Here is a 15,123-nt window from a genome sequence, read left to right as displayed (position 1 = left end):
TACAGTTTTTATTTCTGTCCTTTAGCTCAGCTGCTTAGATACAACAAAAATACAAGTGAAAATCCAAACAAGTATTTCCTTTCTGTTCTGATAACCATGTGAAGCCTGGAAGGCTGCCTCTGGAATTTCCCTTTCTGTTCTGCCAGGTGGCCTCCCCCCTCCCCCCCTCCCCCCGCCCCCTCCCCCCCCGTTTATTACTTATGTATTCTCCTGATGTTCTTTCAACATCATGATTGTTTTCGAGCAAACGTATACATTTCATTTTCTCCAAATTATTAACTCCTTTTTCATCATCCATCTCCAAGCTCCTTAAATGTTTGGAAATTGGTAGTTCAGTTTCTTCATATTCCAGTAGTACTTCTTATTATCCAAAGCTGGAAGGAAGCCACTGCTGGTCAGCTGAGGTAGGCCCTGCAACCCAGGCAGGTGCTTTCGGTTCTGTCTTAGGGTCTTCCTTACCGGTCGGTCAAGCTCTTTGGCCGAAGCCCCCATTTCTCTGATGCTGTCAAAATATGGATGCTGTAACAGCTGTTCACATGTCAGTCTCTCAGCAGGATTCATGTGGAGACAGCCCTTTAAGAGCCCCAGGGCAGGATAAGAGATGTTTGGAAATTTTAATTCCAGTGGTTCCATATCTTCACTGTCTGGAATTTTCACCCCACTGAAGTCCTGATTTGTGCTAAATACTTGTTGGTGCCTAGGAATGAGATCTCCCAAGGTCTTCCTGATTAGACAGAGCTGATCTACATCTGATTTTCCTGGCCACAGAGGCACCCCTGACAGCAGCTCAGCAAAGACACAGCAAACTGCCCAAACATCTACTGGGGTGCCGTACTGCGTGTCCCCCACCAAGAGTGCTGGGGAGCGGTACCACCTGGTGGCCACATAGTCTGTGTAGTAGTCACTCAGTCCAGTCAAAAGCTGAGCAAATCCAAAGTCACAGAGCTTAATCACTGAATGTTTTGTGATGAGGATATTTTCTCGCTTCACATCTCTATGTATGCACTCTGGGGAGAGTCCCTAGATGTCAGCTCCGTCCCACACACCAGAGTTCTTAGAGCTTAGAGGGAATGACTTTTAATCAAATATATGTATAAATCCCTATATATTTAAATAAAGGATTTTGACATCTCCATAGATAATTTTAGTTGATATTTTTGTAGTTCTGCCTTTTCTATATTTCACCCCATGATTCCTTTTACATTTAAATTTAAATGTGCTATTTTATTTAAACATTTTATTTTGAGGAAATTGAATATTCATATTCATTAGTGAGAAATAATACCAGAGTTCTTAAGCACACTTTACTTAATTTTTCCAATGGTAACACCCTGCAAAACCATACCAGCATATTGACTTTGAGACAGTTAAGGTATAGAACATTTCCAGCACCACAAGAATCCCTCATATTGCCCTTTTATAGCCACACCCACTTTCCTTCCACTTTTACCTTTTCCTTAAAACCCATCAACCACGAATTTGTTCTCTATTTTTATCATTCTGTCATTTTAAGCATGTTATAAAAATGGAATCATATAGTATATAAACATTTTGGTTACATTGGCATTTTTTTACTCATCACAATTCTCTGGAGATACACCCACATTGTTACATTTATCAATGGTGCATTCTTTTTTACTTTATTCCATGGTATAGGTGTACCACATTTGTTTAACCATTTATCCATTAAAGGACACCTGAGATTTTTTTCAGCTTTTGGCTATTACAAATACAATTGATTTGTTTTAAAAACTCATCCCAACTCTTGAGTGGATAATGGACTACAATGAGCAAGAATGGAAGCAGAGAGACCCAGAGGGAGGTCATGACAGTCAACTCTCTGACAAATTCGGCCACCACAATAGGAAGATTCTTTATGCTAGATCTTGTGGGCACAGGTGACCAACCAGGCTATGTAAGAAGTCTAGTCTCTCTCTAGTCTATGGTAATTAACTACTACTCCCTTTCATAATTTACTTTGGGCAGTTATTTCCCTTGAGGAGAAAAACATAGGCAGTGAAGCCTCTATGTTTCCTGCTTTGAGGCAGACAGAACTTAAAATCAAAACATCTTATATTTAATTGCCAAAATTAATGTGAAAGAGAACAGCAAAAATGTTTGGAAAAAAATTCTCCAAAATCAAAGACATGAAAATGTCAGCTGGCTCTTATAAATATGGTTTTAATAATGTATATTATATTTAAAAAAATGAAATTAGACTTGGGATCTTTCCCCATGAAGGCTTGAGTAATTACCAGTCACAGTTATTTTTTCTCTTGAGCTCTAGGCAACCAACACTGTAATCTGTACTCTAGTCTCATCTATATTACATGTGAGAAGTGTTAGGTCAATGTCTTATTGAAATAAATTTTAGGAAAGGCCATATTTCCTGCCTGATACATGTCTTTTGTTAATAATATTATGCTGGAATAACTTAATAGCTGTTATTATGGAGATAATTCCACATCTCTTTTTCTGGTTGTGAGAAAATTGATGCCTACCATCTTTGGAAAATTATTTTCTGATACAATTTTGTTCTTCATCCCTGTTATTGGGCTTTTAAACTATTTTAAGAAGTGTATTTGCAGCTACACTCATCATGGAATGTGAAAGGTCTATGTTTTAGAGTTACTTCACCCTTCTTCCCAATGGAATTTCTCATACTTCTTAATTGTAATCCTTTACATGTCATTTTATGTGTGAAATCAACTCTGAAACAACTTAAATAGTAGCTTCTAAGATTACCTTTAGTGTTTTGATAGAGAAAAAAGTCTTTCCTATATTTTCTTTTGTAGTTTCCCTTTATCATATGAAGGAAGTTTTCTCTATTCTTAGTATTTTCACATAATTTTCACATGAATGAGTACTAATTTTCAACAAGTAATTTTTTTTTATTTTTCTGTGATGATTATACATTTTGTATTTAATCTTATTAATATAATTAGTTAAACTGGTTGATTTTTCAAATGGGAAAACAATCTTAAATACCTGGAATAAAAACTACTTGATCATAATGGCTTACTATTGATTAGTATTGTTTAATTGAGCATTTTTGCATGTGTATTTATAGAATATACTGGCTTTAAAGTGCCATTTTCATAACATGCCAGATTTTTAAATCAATAGTGTGTTGATCTCAAAGATTAGTTGAGAAGTACTCTTTTTCTATTTAAGAAAGAATAAGTGTAAAGTTGGTATTGTTTCTTCTTTAAATATTGATAAAAATTGTCCTGTGAATCCATCTTGTTTAGGTGTTTTTGGCTTTGCTGTTGTTGCTTTTATTGTCATTGCTGCTGATGTTTTAAGTTTTTTAATTATAAATTTAAGTTCCTTCACAGACATAGAGTATTCACTTCTGAAAAAGTTCTTCATAATGTTGACAAATTTTGTTCCTTAAATAATTTGACCATTTTAGGGGCAGCTGGGTGCCTCAGTCATTAAGCATCTGCCTTCAGCTCAGGTCATGATCTCTGGGTCCTGGGATTGAGCCCCAAATCGGGCTCCCTGCTCAGTGAGGAGTCTGCTTCTTCCTCTGTGCTTTCCCACAATTTCTCTCTCTCTCTCTCTCAAATAAATAAAAAAGAAACTTAGAAAAAAGAAATTTGACCATTTTATATAAAGTGTCAACTTCACTGGCACAAAGCTTTTCATACTATCGTTTGTATATCTTTTCAATTATGTAAAATCTATACTGATGTAACCTTTTTATTCATTTGTTCTCCATGCTTCTTACACCTTTTTTCATTATTTTCTTCTTATTATTTATTTTCTGTGTTTCAGTTTGGAAATTTTATGTTAACCTAACTTCAACTTTACATATCCTGTATTCTATTTTCTATTGAACCTAGCTAATGAGTTTTATTTTCCAATTTTTTTTTTAGTTCTAAAACATTCATTTAATTCTTTATGGATATTGATTCTCTATTGAAAACTGCCATCTTTTATTCACTTGATCCAATCATTCTCTATTTTCTTCACATATTAGTCACAGTCATATTAAATTCCTCATATGCTAATTCCAATATCTGGGTCATCTGGGAGTCTACTTCTATTGTATGTTTTTTTTCTTCATTTCTATAATGTCACATGCTTTCTGCCTCTGCACATCCAATAAATTAAAAAATATTATGGCAGACATGATGCATAATAGAAGTGTAGAGGCTCCAGTGATGTTTCTTTCCAGAGATAGTCCCCCTCTCTTTTTTTTTTTTTTAAGATAAAATGAGGGTCAGCTCTCCCCAATCAATATGGGATATAGCAACTGTACTAAGATTTCATATATCTCTGGACAATGTTTTTTATACGCATTTTTCCTATCCTTTTGGCTGTTAATCTAATGATGCTTAGTCTTCTTATTCTTGAAAGATTGAAGGAGTTTCAGTTACACTCTTCTGACATTTTGACATTAGCTCTTATTTTCACACAATCTTGTTGCTTCAACACTGGCAAATATCTGAATGATAATATTAGATGCATGTCTGAAGCAGACATCTTCATAGTGAGAATTTTCCTATGAAGTTTGGTAATATTATAGGAGATTTTAATCTACTTTTAATGTGGTCCTATAGTGTCCATGCACAGACCCACAGTAGAAGAATGAAGAAACTGGTTGTTGACTCAGATTTCTCAAGATTCTAGATTGTCACCTCAGGCACACATGACAACCAAAGATTTGCTGGTTTATTATTCACCGTATTCTATATTTTCTTGGGCCAGATCTGATTTCATTCCGTACATAGGATCAGCAAATGCTTCAGGGAAGAAATCAGCAAGAAACTTTCAGTTGTCTTTGAAAGGATCTCTCTAGAATTGCATTCATTTAGTCTGTTTCTTTCATTGTCATCTTTTTTTTAATTAAGATTTTTATGTTACTCATTTTATATTTTCTGTATATTGAATCCTCAATGATTTCAGTGACCTTCCCTGGAAGAAAAGTCCTCTACTTGGACCTTAAATTCTGGTATTTATCAGAGTTTAAACCAAGGCCCACTTTATATTCATTAGTTTTTCTATGTTTTCTCATCTTCTTGAGACTCTTAAAATCATTTTTCCAGTCAAAATCCCTTTTCTAAGTTACAGAATGTTACACAAAACTATTTACTTAGCCTCTTGGGTGTTACAAAAGGACCTCAAATTTAAGTCCAGACCTGACCTTAATACCCCTTAAACATGCCCTCTTCAACAGTCTGGTGAATGATACCAAACATTAAATTGTGTGAATTAGAATCATATGAGTTATCCTTGCTATCTCTTTCTGCACAGTTTTCTGTATCTAGTGCACTGCAAATTACTGATGATTTTACCACATAAGTATCTTTTTAATCTACTCAGTTTATTATATCTGTATTGCTGTCACTGCTATCGCTTACCTCTTCAGTAGAGAGTTGCATAGCCTCTTCATTTGTGCCTTCTTCCAATTCATTCTTAGGAGATTGACTTTTTTTTTTTTTTTCCACAAAGCTAACTCTAACTTTGTCACTTTGCTTAAAATTTTTTGGTAACTTCCCATTTTTTATAAGTATGCCCAACATCCTTAGTAAGGCTTTTAAATCCCCACCTATATATTCAGCTTCTTTTTGCAAGTGCCTCTCTTTCATGGTCTATTTTCCATCCACACTGGAACTAAGAAGAGATTAGTATAATTATCCCAGAATATTTTGAAATAAATGCTAGACATCATATTTCATTAATAAATGTCTGCATGAACCTCTCATTTATAGATATCTTTTAAAATACCACAGAAATTATTTTTAAATCTAAAATTATGAATACTCAATATTTTCTTAGTAGAATCAAATGTGTACTCAGCCCCCACCACATCCCACTTTGTTTGAATCAGAATCAAGATAATGTCCATACATCTATGGAGACTCTTTTAATATATTGATTCCCTATACTATTTTTGTCATTAATTGTTAAATAAATTCAGTTTATTTGCTCTGTAAAGTCTTCTGCAGTCTGAATGTTGCTGAACACATCCTCGTGGTGTTGTTTAACATGCTAACATTTTCCCTATATTATCTTCTCCTATATTTAGGGGAAGTTTAGAGGCTTAGTTTTAGAGGCTTTTTCAGATCCACATTCAGTTTTTGGCAAGAAGTATATTGTAACTGATCTTATGTACTTCCATTGGGAAATACATAATTTCTAGTTGTTTCTATTTTTGGAAGCACAATATTTATTATATGTACCATTAATGCTTTAATACTAGTTTCACCCATTAGATTAAAATTCAATATGTACATGAAACAGTTCTTTATCATTTACCACTGTAACCCAAGTAACTAGCATAGTATCAAATGAAATATTTTCAATATATATTTAATTAAATGAATAAATGAGTGTGTATCCTATATTTTGCATCATTATGTATTTAGGATTCCAAACTGATCTTGGTGTTCTGCCTTAAGAAGCCTGTGCCTGTTACTTCCTTAGCTGTGTGTGAACTTCAGAACCCTTGGCACATAATATCAAATAATATCTCTGTCCAAACCAATTTACTAAGAGGGGGCCGAATGCTAGAATGGTTTCTTGCAGCATAAGCTCATGTCCCTAGTATGACCGTGGCCTCCCATTAAAATGCCTGCCTGATAAACCTCAACACTGCCGGGAGAACCTATTGTTTATTCTCAGCAACACCTGGCAATAGGCCCTTGATCTCAATTTCTTAGAACATTTACTATAGAAGATCTTAGGATTATAAATACTTCCTTGGTCTCTGAGATATACATGTATCTCTTACAACTCAGGAGTGTCTCAAGGAACTGAAAACCATTCCTTTGAAATAGAATCATCAGGAAGGATAAGGCCTCTGTTTCTAGTCTCAGTGGGAGAATAGGATCTTAAAGTTGATAATTGCCAGTGAGCAGAATTACACATACTCCGACCAACTCTTTGTAATTTCTCACTTAACTGATTCTCCTTGAGTCTCTGCTTGTCCTCCACTCCCTTCTTTTGTTCCTCTTTTAAAATACCCAGTCACGTCTGCACAAATCTAATGAAGCTTCTCTTTCCCCTACTGCATGAAATCCATTTTCACCACTTCAACTATGTCTGGGTATGTTTATCTTTGACATAGGCTAAAATCATGTAACAATATATGTTCTGATATGGTTCCAAGTTGATATAATTAACCCCATCATTTCATATACCCAGAGACCTATGAGCTAATTAGTTATCTTAAAGCTTATAAACCTCTGCAATTTTATCTTTCTGAAGCTGATTGTAGGGATATGCTCAGTATGCTTCTTAGCTATAGTATCTCTACCCATTCAAACTATACCAAAGATGTTTTTTATTTTTTAACTCTGCTTAAAGCTTACTTGATGAAACATAAGCAGGGTGGTCCCTTAGAAAAAAAAAGTTGATGATAGGAGACTCACATTTTGGTTTAGAGTCAAGTAAGTTCACTTAAATCTAATGGGATTTTTTTCACTTTATTCAAAAGACACAGATTATTTCCATAGATGCAGATTTAAGTAGAGTTTTTGTGTCTTTATTGTTTTTTCTTTATTTTCTGTTACTTGAGTCACACACTGTCAACTTACACAAAAGTAATTCTCTCCTAACCACCAATTTGAAATAACTTATACTTTTGCCTTCATTTTCTCAGCCTGCAATAAAAGGTTCAGATACAAAACCAGACCAGTGCTGCACAATTGTGGGGCAAATCCATATTAGGTTGATAAATCATTCAGGCAGAATTCATTTATCAAAAATACATTTATTTAAATCATAGTTGCTTTGTGTGTGGAGGTACTAGCTTAGTTGTCCAGCACTTACTAAATAATTCATCAAACCCAGATTTGTTTGAGTATACCAAAAAACATCCCATAGTAAAATGAAATAAAAGTCCCTATTGCTGGGAATAATACATTGGAGGAAATGTTGTAGCTCATAATCATATCTTAAATGCTGAGTTCAATAGACTTATATTTCCTGGTGTTATTTCATAACAGATAAAGTAAACAATTTAATACATATTTGGTTATATCTCTTGATTTAAAAATGGTTGGTATTGTCTACTACTGGTCTTTCTTCTGCTGGTGAACAGAAAATAGTAACAATCTCATACAATGGAGACAAAAACCTTTGGTTTTGACCTGAGTTACTAACTGAACACCAATACCTAAGACTACTTCTCTTTATCCAAAATGCTCTAGAACCCAAAGGAAAAACAGTCCCTGCAATTCATGAAACACACATAAAGTCTCTATTAATACTTAAGAGCTAAGACATATCCTTATTTGAAATAATGAATAGTAATAGGAATGATTCTGCATTTGGACCTGAGAGCAGGTTCTTTGTTCTATCCCCAGCAGATGGTGACCCAGCAAGTAGAGGTGGATGTTTTTTAGGTACAGTGGTTGGGCAAGCAGGCTCCAGAGTTGGGTTGCTTCATCTAATGTACCAACCTGCTCACTTCCTAGCTGGGTGGACTTGAACTTGGAAACTTTCTCTGTTCCATTTTGAAAGAGATTATATACAATTTCTCTATATTGCCCAGTAGCCATTCAGACTTGCTATATAGGCGTTAGGCAAGCTTGGACGATGTTGTTCTATGAGCTTAAAACATACAATTAAAAGAAATGTTATTTCAGCCTAGAGCAGCTATAAGAATGCTCCCCGCAGACTTCCCACTACAGGGAACATAACTGGACAAGGGCTCTTGCTAATGTTCTCTGAAACCATCCCTGTTTGTGCTGAGGCCACACTTCTTAGGGACTTCACCCAGCCAATAACAGAATGCACCCAGCCAATAACAGAATGCAGTATTAATAAGGTAAGCCACGTCTGTAAGACACAGGACTCCTCTGACTATTGACCTTCGCTCAAGGATTCACAAATAGCCTTGCTGGACCTTCCTAGGTCATTTCCACCCAATCTTCTCTCTTTCACACAGGGGCAGTGTGACAAGCCCAGGCTTTCCTGGCTCCCTGCCGCCCCTTCCTCCTCCCTTCCCTCCTCCTCTTCCCTCTCCTCCTCCTCTCCTTCTCCTTTTTTTTTCCCTTCTGAAACAGTTGCAGGCTTATCATTGTCTTGGTATCTGCTACATAGAAAGTAACATGTAGCCCCTACTCTACTGTCCCTCTCAGCTGGAATTACTAGATCTTCCTACCTTCAGGTCATGCCCTGCCTATTTCCTGAGACATTTTTGCCCAGGACAGGACATTTACCAGCAGTTTCCCAGCACAACAAATCATAAGGTCTGGGATGAGTCTTAGTGCTATAAATCTGGCATTAGTTTTCCTTATTGTATACTAGACTTTAGACTGTCAATCACCTTAACTCCAGCTTCCTGCCATATTGGTTTGGTTTATATGACTGGTCCTGTCTATATTGGTTTCTTTACTTCCAGACCAAACAATGTCTGGCTCTGAATCCTGGTGTACTTGGCTGACTTTGACATGCTACCTAGCCCTTACCATCCCCTCCTTCTGCAGAGGTGAATTCTCTTCCTGAATTGTCAGCTACAAACTAATGCCTTGTTACAACTGGACTGATTATTCAGATTCAGGATGCTTCTTCCCGTTTACAAATGAGTTCTTCCTGTTATTTCTGGATTAAGTTTCTTTGACTATCAGAATCAGACTAAAGCTTGTTTGATTTGGCCATATAAGGGGGTCAAAATACTAGCTATGGCCAGAGATCAGCCTATTAGGCTGGTTATGTTCTCTAGACCAATCAAGATTTCCGCTTTGTTGTGCAGGGACAATTTGGTTGAGCTGCTAACATGCACTGGAGCTGAGTCCACCTGTAGTGATTAAATTGATAATAGAATTTTGAATTCTCTTCTTAATGTCAATAAGGCTTTGGGGGTGGGACTAGACAGGGAAAGCTGATATCTATGCAACTCAGCTTTTGAAACTAAAACTAATATAATAATGTGCCTACATCTTTTACTTTTTCCACTTTTATTATCCAGAAGCTCCCTAGCAATGAGATCAAATTATCATGATTTAATTTTACTTTTTATAAAAGCTGTCAACACTCAAACCAAACATAGCAGGTTTGTGTTTTTTTCTTTTCCTAATTTTCCTCTTATTTGCATATAAAATATGTATAATTTGATAGCAAATTAGTTAATAAGCTTAGTTACATTTTATCATATTACTACAACTGTTAAAACAATCCCTTCTATCATCTAAGTAATCTTATTTAAGGATTAATTTGTTGCAATACTGGCCTGTCTCTTTCCCTCCATCTCTCTATTTCTGTCATCTCTCTTCTACATAAACAGTCTTTGTTCCTACTAGAGACTGCAGGCACTTTCAAAGTTATTATTTCAGTGGTATGATCTCAAATCAGGAATCCATAGTGACAGATAAAAGGGATTACATGGGTTCTACAGGAACCCTGTGGCAAAGGAGGGCTTGATTGGTGACCTCAGAGACAATGAGACTTGTAAGTAGAGTTGAGAAGCCACTGGGATCTTCTTCTGATAAGTATCATAAAATCAAAAATCACGGGCGCCTGGGTGGCTCAGTTGGTTAAGCGACTGCCTTCGGCTCAGGTCATGATCCTGGAGTCCCGGGATCGAGTTCCGCATCGGGCTCTCTGCTTGGCAGGGAGTCTGCTTCTCCCTCTGACCCTCCCCCTCTCATGCTCTCTCTCTCTCATTCTCTCTCTCAAATAAATAAATAAAATCTTTAAAAAAAAATCACAAAGCTCCTGGAAATTAGAGAGGGAGGATAAATACTTTGAAAAATAATGTTTGACCTAAGGGATGTGCTGACAAACCTTCTTATGAATACAGTTACTATATTTATTGTAGGGATATTGATGAGAATGTTATTTTTATGAAAACCGTGGGAGGATTTTCTCTCAGCTTCCACTATGAGACCTGATACTATTTCTCCTTATCAGTTGTTTGTTTTATTATGTTGCAAACTCTTTAACTTTTGTAGCTAACATTATTTGCTTTGGTTTTTTAACAGCTCTAAGAGTAATTTGCAGGTGACCTTTTAACATACAAATTTTGAGTACCAGCCAATCTTAACTTGGACTTTGGCTTATTTTTCTTCTAAATTTTTATGGCTTTTATCAATTAATTCCCTTATTTCTTATGATTATCAGAACTATGTACTATAAGATCTCATCATATTTAATTGAATGCAGTCAGTATCCTCTTTTTATGATATTGATTTTATATATTCTAATGTCCTTGACAATTTGTTCTTTGTACTCTCTTTTTGGCAATCATTTTGTTTTTCATCCATTAAGTTTTTTCTTTCATGATACTCACTATCTTCAGACTTGGTGATACTTGGCCTTTTGATCACTCCCAGAGTAGTTTTCCTTTGCAGTTTCCCCTTTTCCTATTCCAATTTTTTTTGTTGTATGTCCTTCAAACTCTCCTTGTTTTCTGGTCTAGAAATATATTATTTTTCACTATATTTAGTGTTTTTTGGAAATACCAGTCATTTTGGGAGAGATGAGTGAGATCCATGGGGTCAGTTTCTCATCTTGACTCAGTGTCCTTTGTTCATTAATTTTATGACTTCATGACGCATGCAAGAGGAGGGAATCTATCACTTGAAAGTCTCTGACTCATTCTAAGGGCTATGAAAAAAGCAAAAGATAAAGAAGCCCAACAAGCTTATCAAAACCAATAGGCTGATCTCTGAATGTGTAAAATCATAAGTAAGAAAGCCAGGAACAATAGAGCAATAGCATGGGCAGTGGGTCCTGTCGGCTGTCAGCACAAGGTCACTACCTAGAAATAGGTTTAGTCAATTGCATATAACTCTTAGGGGTCAGTATATTGTCTTGAATGGTTTGGCCAGCTGTTTCTAAAGGGTAATACCATGCAATAGCCACTGAAACCTGTTTGTCACTGTGAGAACTCAGGAAAAAAAATCCCATTGTATTGTCCTTTCTTCTCCAAGATCCTGTTGTGGTTTCCCTTATCAGATATGTTCCATATTGCTATTCTAAAATGTAGACTCTCCCAAAAGGCAAGCAGGCATTTATAGGCTAGATGTCACAGGGGGCATAGCTATAATTTTATCTTTTCCACACTAGAGAAGGAATGGAGTTTCTGTCATTGCTAGAAATTAACTGAGGGTTGGCCATGTAAAGAATTTTTTATTATGCTTAGTAAAGACAGTTTGAAGAAACCAAGGATTTTCAGGGTGTTCGTGCTACCATAAATGAAGATTTTATTAGGGATAAAATAATTATTTCATATAATAATCTCTGCAAAACCCAAATCTCAATTCATGGTGCATTCTCAACCATTTTTCCTATTTTTATTTTGAAAGTTATGTGCTTTGTTTGTCAATTTGTGTACTCAACTGGCATCCTTTTTCCTCGCCATAATAATTGGTATTTTATGGGTAAAGTATTTAAAATTAAACACATGTCTATTATGAGGCAGTTGTGATTCTGTATGAAACAAAGTTACAGCACCATGCTTCCATTTAAGAATTTTTAGGTGGAAATTAAATTATTCCTTTCAAACAACTCTCTGGTTTTAATCTGAGTCAGGAGTAGTTAAAGTTGAGTGAATTTTAAATCATATTCTTAATCACTGACATAATTGATTTCATCTTGATACAGTCCTTTGTAACTTTTAGAATTTCAATACATGTGAGAAATATTTCATAGGAAATGAAAATTAAAGTGTTTAAGAAAATCTGCTAGTAGATGTGAAATTAGGTGACCACTCTTTAAGTTTTCTGAGATCTGAATTTTGTCAAATTTTTGGCATAGCTTAGATAGATAAGTATATTGTTTCTTTTTTAGACCTGAAAGAATACCATTTCCTTTCATTTTTTTATATGTACTTTTTAATCTTTATATACCTCCTTTGCTGTTCACTTGTATTGACAAGGATCAAGGCATTAATTGAAGACAAAGTATCTTTGAAAACCTGTTAGTGGAAAGCCATTGGTGTAAATGCCTAAATACATATACTTTCTCCACAGTTTTTTTAATGTACCATAATTAAATCATATTTGCAGGAATATTATTTTTAAAAAAGAGCTTAATTGCCTTTTAAAAGGTTAGTTTAAACTAATTTTTAACTTTTTAAATTTTTTTATTATTATGTTAATCACCATACATTATATCATTAGTTTTTGATGTAGTGTTCCATGATTCATTGTTTGTGCATAACACCCAGTGCTCCATGCAGAACATGCCCTCTTTAATACCCATCACCAGGCTAACCCATCCTCTCACCCCTCTCCCCTTTAGAGCCCTCAGTTTGTTTTTCAGAGTCCATTGTCTCTCATGGTTCATCTCCCCCTCCAATTTCCCCCCCTTCATTCTTCCTCTTCTACTATCTTCTTTTTTTTTTTTAGTTTAAACTAATTTTTAACACTGCCTTTATCTTCATTATTTCTTATTTTACATGAAGTATGATTCAAACGGGGTGTGGCTATCAAGTAACTTCTTGATGCCTCCCAGTTAGAGGAAAGTAGTTCCCCACCATTAGCTCACCAAGGGTACTCCTATTGTCTTCTCTCTGCAATTGTTATCCCTTCTATCTAGGCTGGCTAAAAACTACACAAACATTCTCTGCCCTTATAATTCAGTCTCTCCTGGTACCTTCTCCTAGGATTTGCTGAGAACACATAGTTCTAAAATGGTAATTCACGAAGACAATGATTCATATTAAATTTAATTTTTGAAATTATATTTAATTAAATATGGTTATGTTTATTTTTTGAAAAGATAATGCATATACAGTGTTCAGGATTCAATAGGTACAAACATTGCAAAGCAAAAATTTGGCCTCTTACTGTTTAACTCCAGGTCTAGCTATTTGGTTTTCTTCTCTAGAGGAAGCCATTGTTAATAGTTTCTTTTGTATCCTTCAGCAGACATCCTTTTCCACCCACTTTTATAGACATGCATATTCGTTCTATTTTTTTCTTAGTTAAATGTATCTTAGAACTCTAGAACATTATACAAAACAATTCTTCATTTAAAAAATAATAAAGTGTGGTGTTCCATTATATGAATATGTAATAATTTATCAAGTTTCACCATTATAAATAAAACAAAGGAAAGATTTACCTGGAAAGATAACATAGTGGCAAATCATAAAAAGACTTGGCTAAGGATTTTGGAGGTAGCAGGGAAATGTTAACCATGTTCATGTAAATGAGGGAAGTAATATGATTAAAGTCCTGTTTTGTGAAAATCAGTGACAAATTGAGAATATTTGAAATCAAATAACTACACCAGTGCTTACTCAGCAATCTATCATTATTACTGAACTGTGATACAAAGATGACTTCTTCTGCCTTAAAGAGGTTTCTAGATGTTGGTGTTTTATGGAAGGCAGGGAGAGAGAAAGGAAATGTATGTGTTGTAAGGAAGGTTTTCCAGTGAAACTGAGTCCTCTCTGTAGCCTCTTGTGGAAACAGGATTCAGCTATTCTTATGGAATTAAAAGTACCAGCATGCAACTAGTGATTTTGTTATGTTCTTCAATTTGAATAATTTTATACATCATATAGCTGGGAAAGATTATGCCAAAGACCATGATATTTCCTTCCTTTGGTGAGAGTGAAGAACTAGAGATGACCCCCATCATTACTATTAGCCCTAGAATATGCTTTGGGAATTGTATTGAAAGGCAAGTACATAAGATTTTCAAGAGAACACACAGTGCATGCCCAGATACCAAGAATCCTTCCCTACCTTTTCCTTTCTGGAGATCTCTGGAAAATACTTAGCCACTAATATATTTTTTAAATCTATAATATATATGTAAATTTTAAGAAATCTTTTTTTTTAAGGTTTTATTTATTTATTTGACAGAGAAAGACACAGCGATAGAGGGAACATAAGCAGGCGGAGTGGGAGAGGGAGAAGCGGGCTTCCCACCAAGCAGGGAGCCCGATGCGGGGCTCGATCCCAGGACCCTGAGATCATGACCCGAGCTGAAGGCAGACACTTAACGACTGAGCCACCCAGGTGCCCCGTAAATTTTAAGAAATCTTAAGAATAATGACCAATATCAAGTTCTAAACAGTTTTTTTTAAACTAGAATATTTAATTATGATGGTGAGGAGGAGAGACTGAAAGGCTGCCTTGGATGCTTTTGACATTCTGTCTAGCACCTATAAACCCTTATCCTTTGCTCCTATGGCTGAAATTTATAATTGTA

The 15,123-nt window shown here is 35.4% G+C and overlaps 1 protein-coding gene across 1 annotated transcript; it reads right to left on the bottom strand.

Moving 5' to 3' along the window:
• Positions 1-309: 309 nt before the first annotated feature.
• On the bottom strand, positions 310-5,597 carry LOC110589484 (cyclin-dependent kinase-like 1). Its single transcript, XM_044916224.1, has 2 exons — positions 5,370-5,597; positions 310-1,020 (listed from the first exon to the last, which is right to left on the bottom strand). Exons 1-2 carry the CDS (start codon positions 5,595-5,597, stop codon positions 310-312), a joined length of 939 nt encoding a protein of 312 aa, XP_044772159.1.
• Between the last annotated feature and the right edge of the window lie 9,526 nt (positions 5,598-15,123).

This window comes from Neomonachus schauinslandi, chromosome 6 (genome assembly GCF_002201575.2).
Source record: "Neomonachus schauinslandi chromosome 6, ASM220157v2, whole genome shotgun sequence".
In the NCBI taxonomy this organism is placed as follows: Eukaryota; Metazoa; Chordata; class Mammalia; order Carnivora; family Phocidae; genus Neomonachus; species Neomonachus schauinslandi.
The sequence above is the reverse complement of the archived record's forward strand: the minus strand, read 5'-3'. Positions and strand labels throughout refer to the sequence as shown.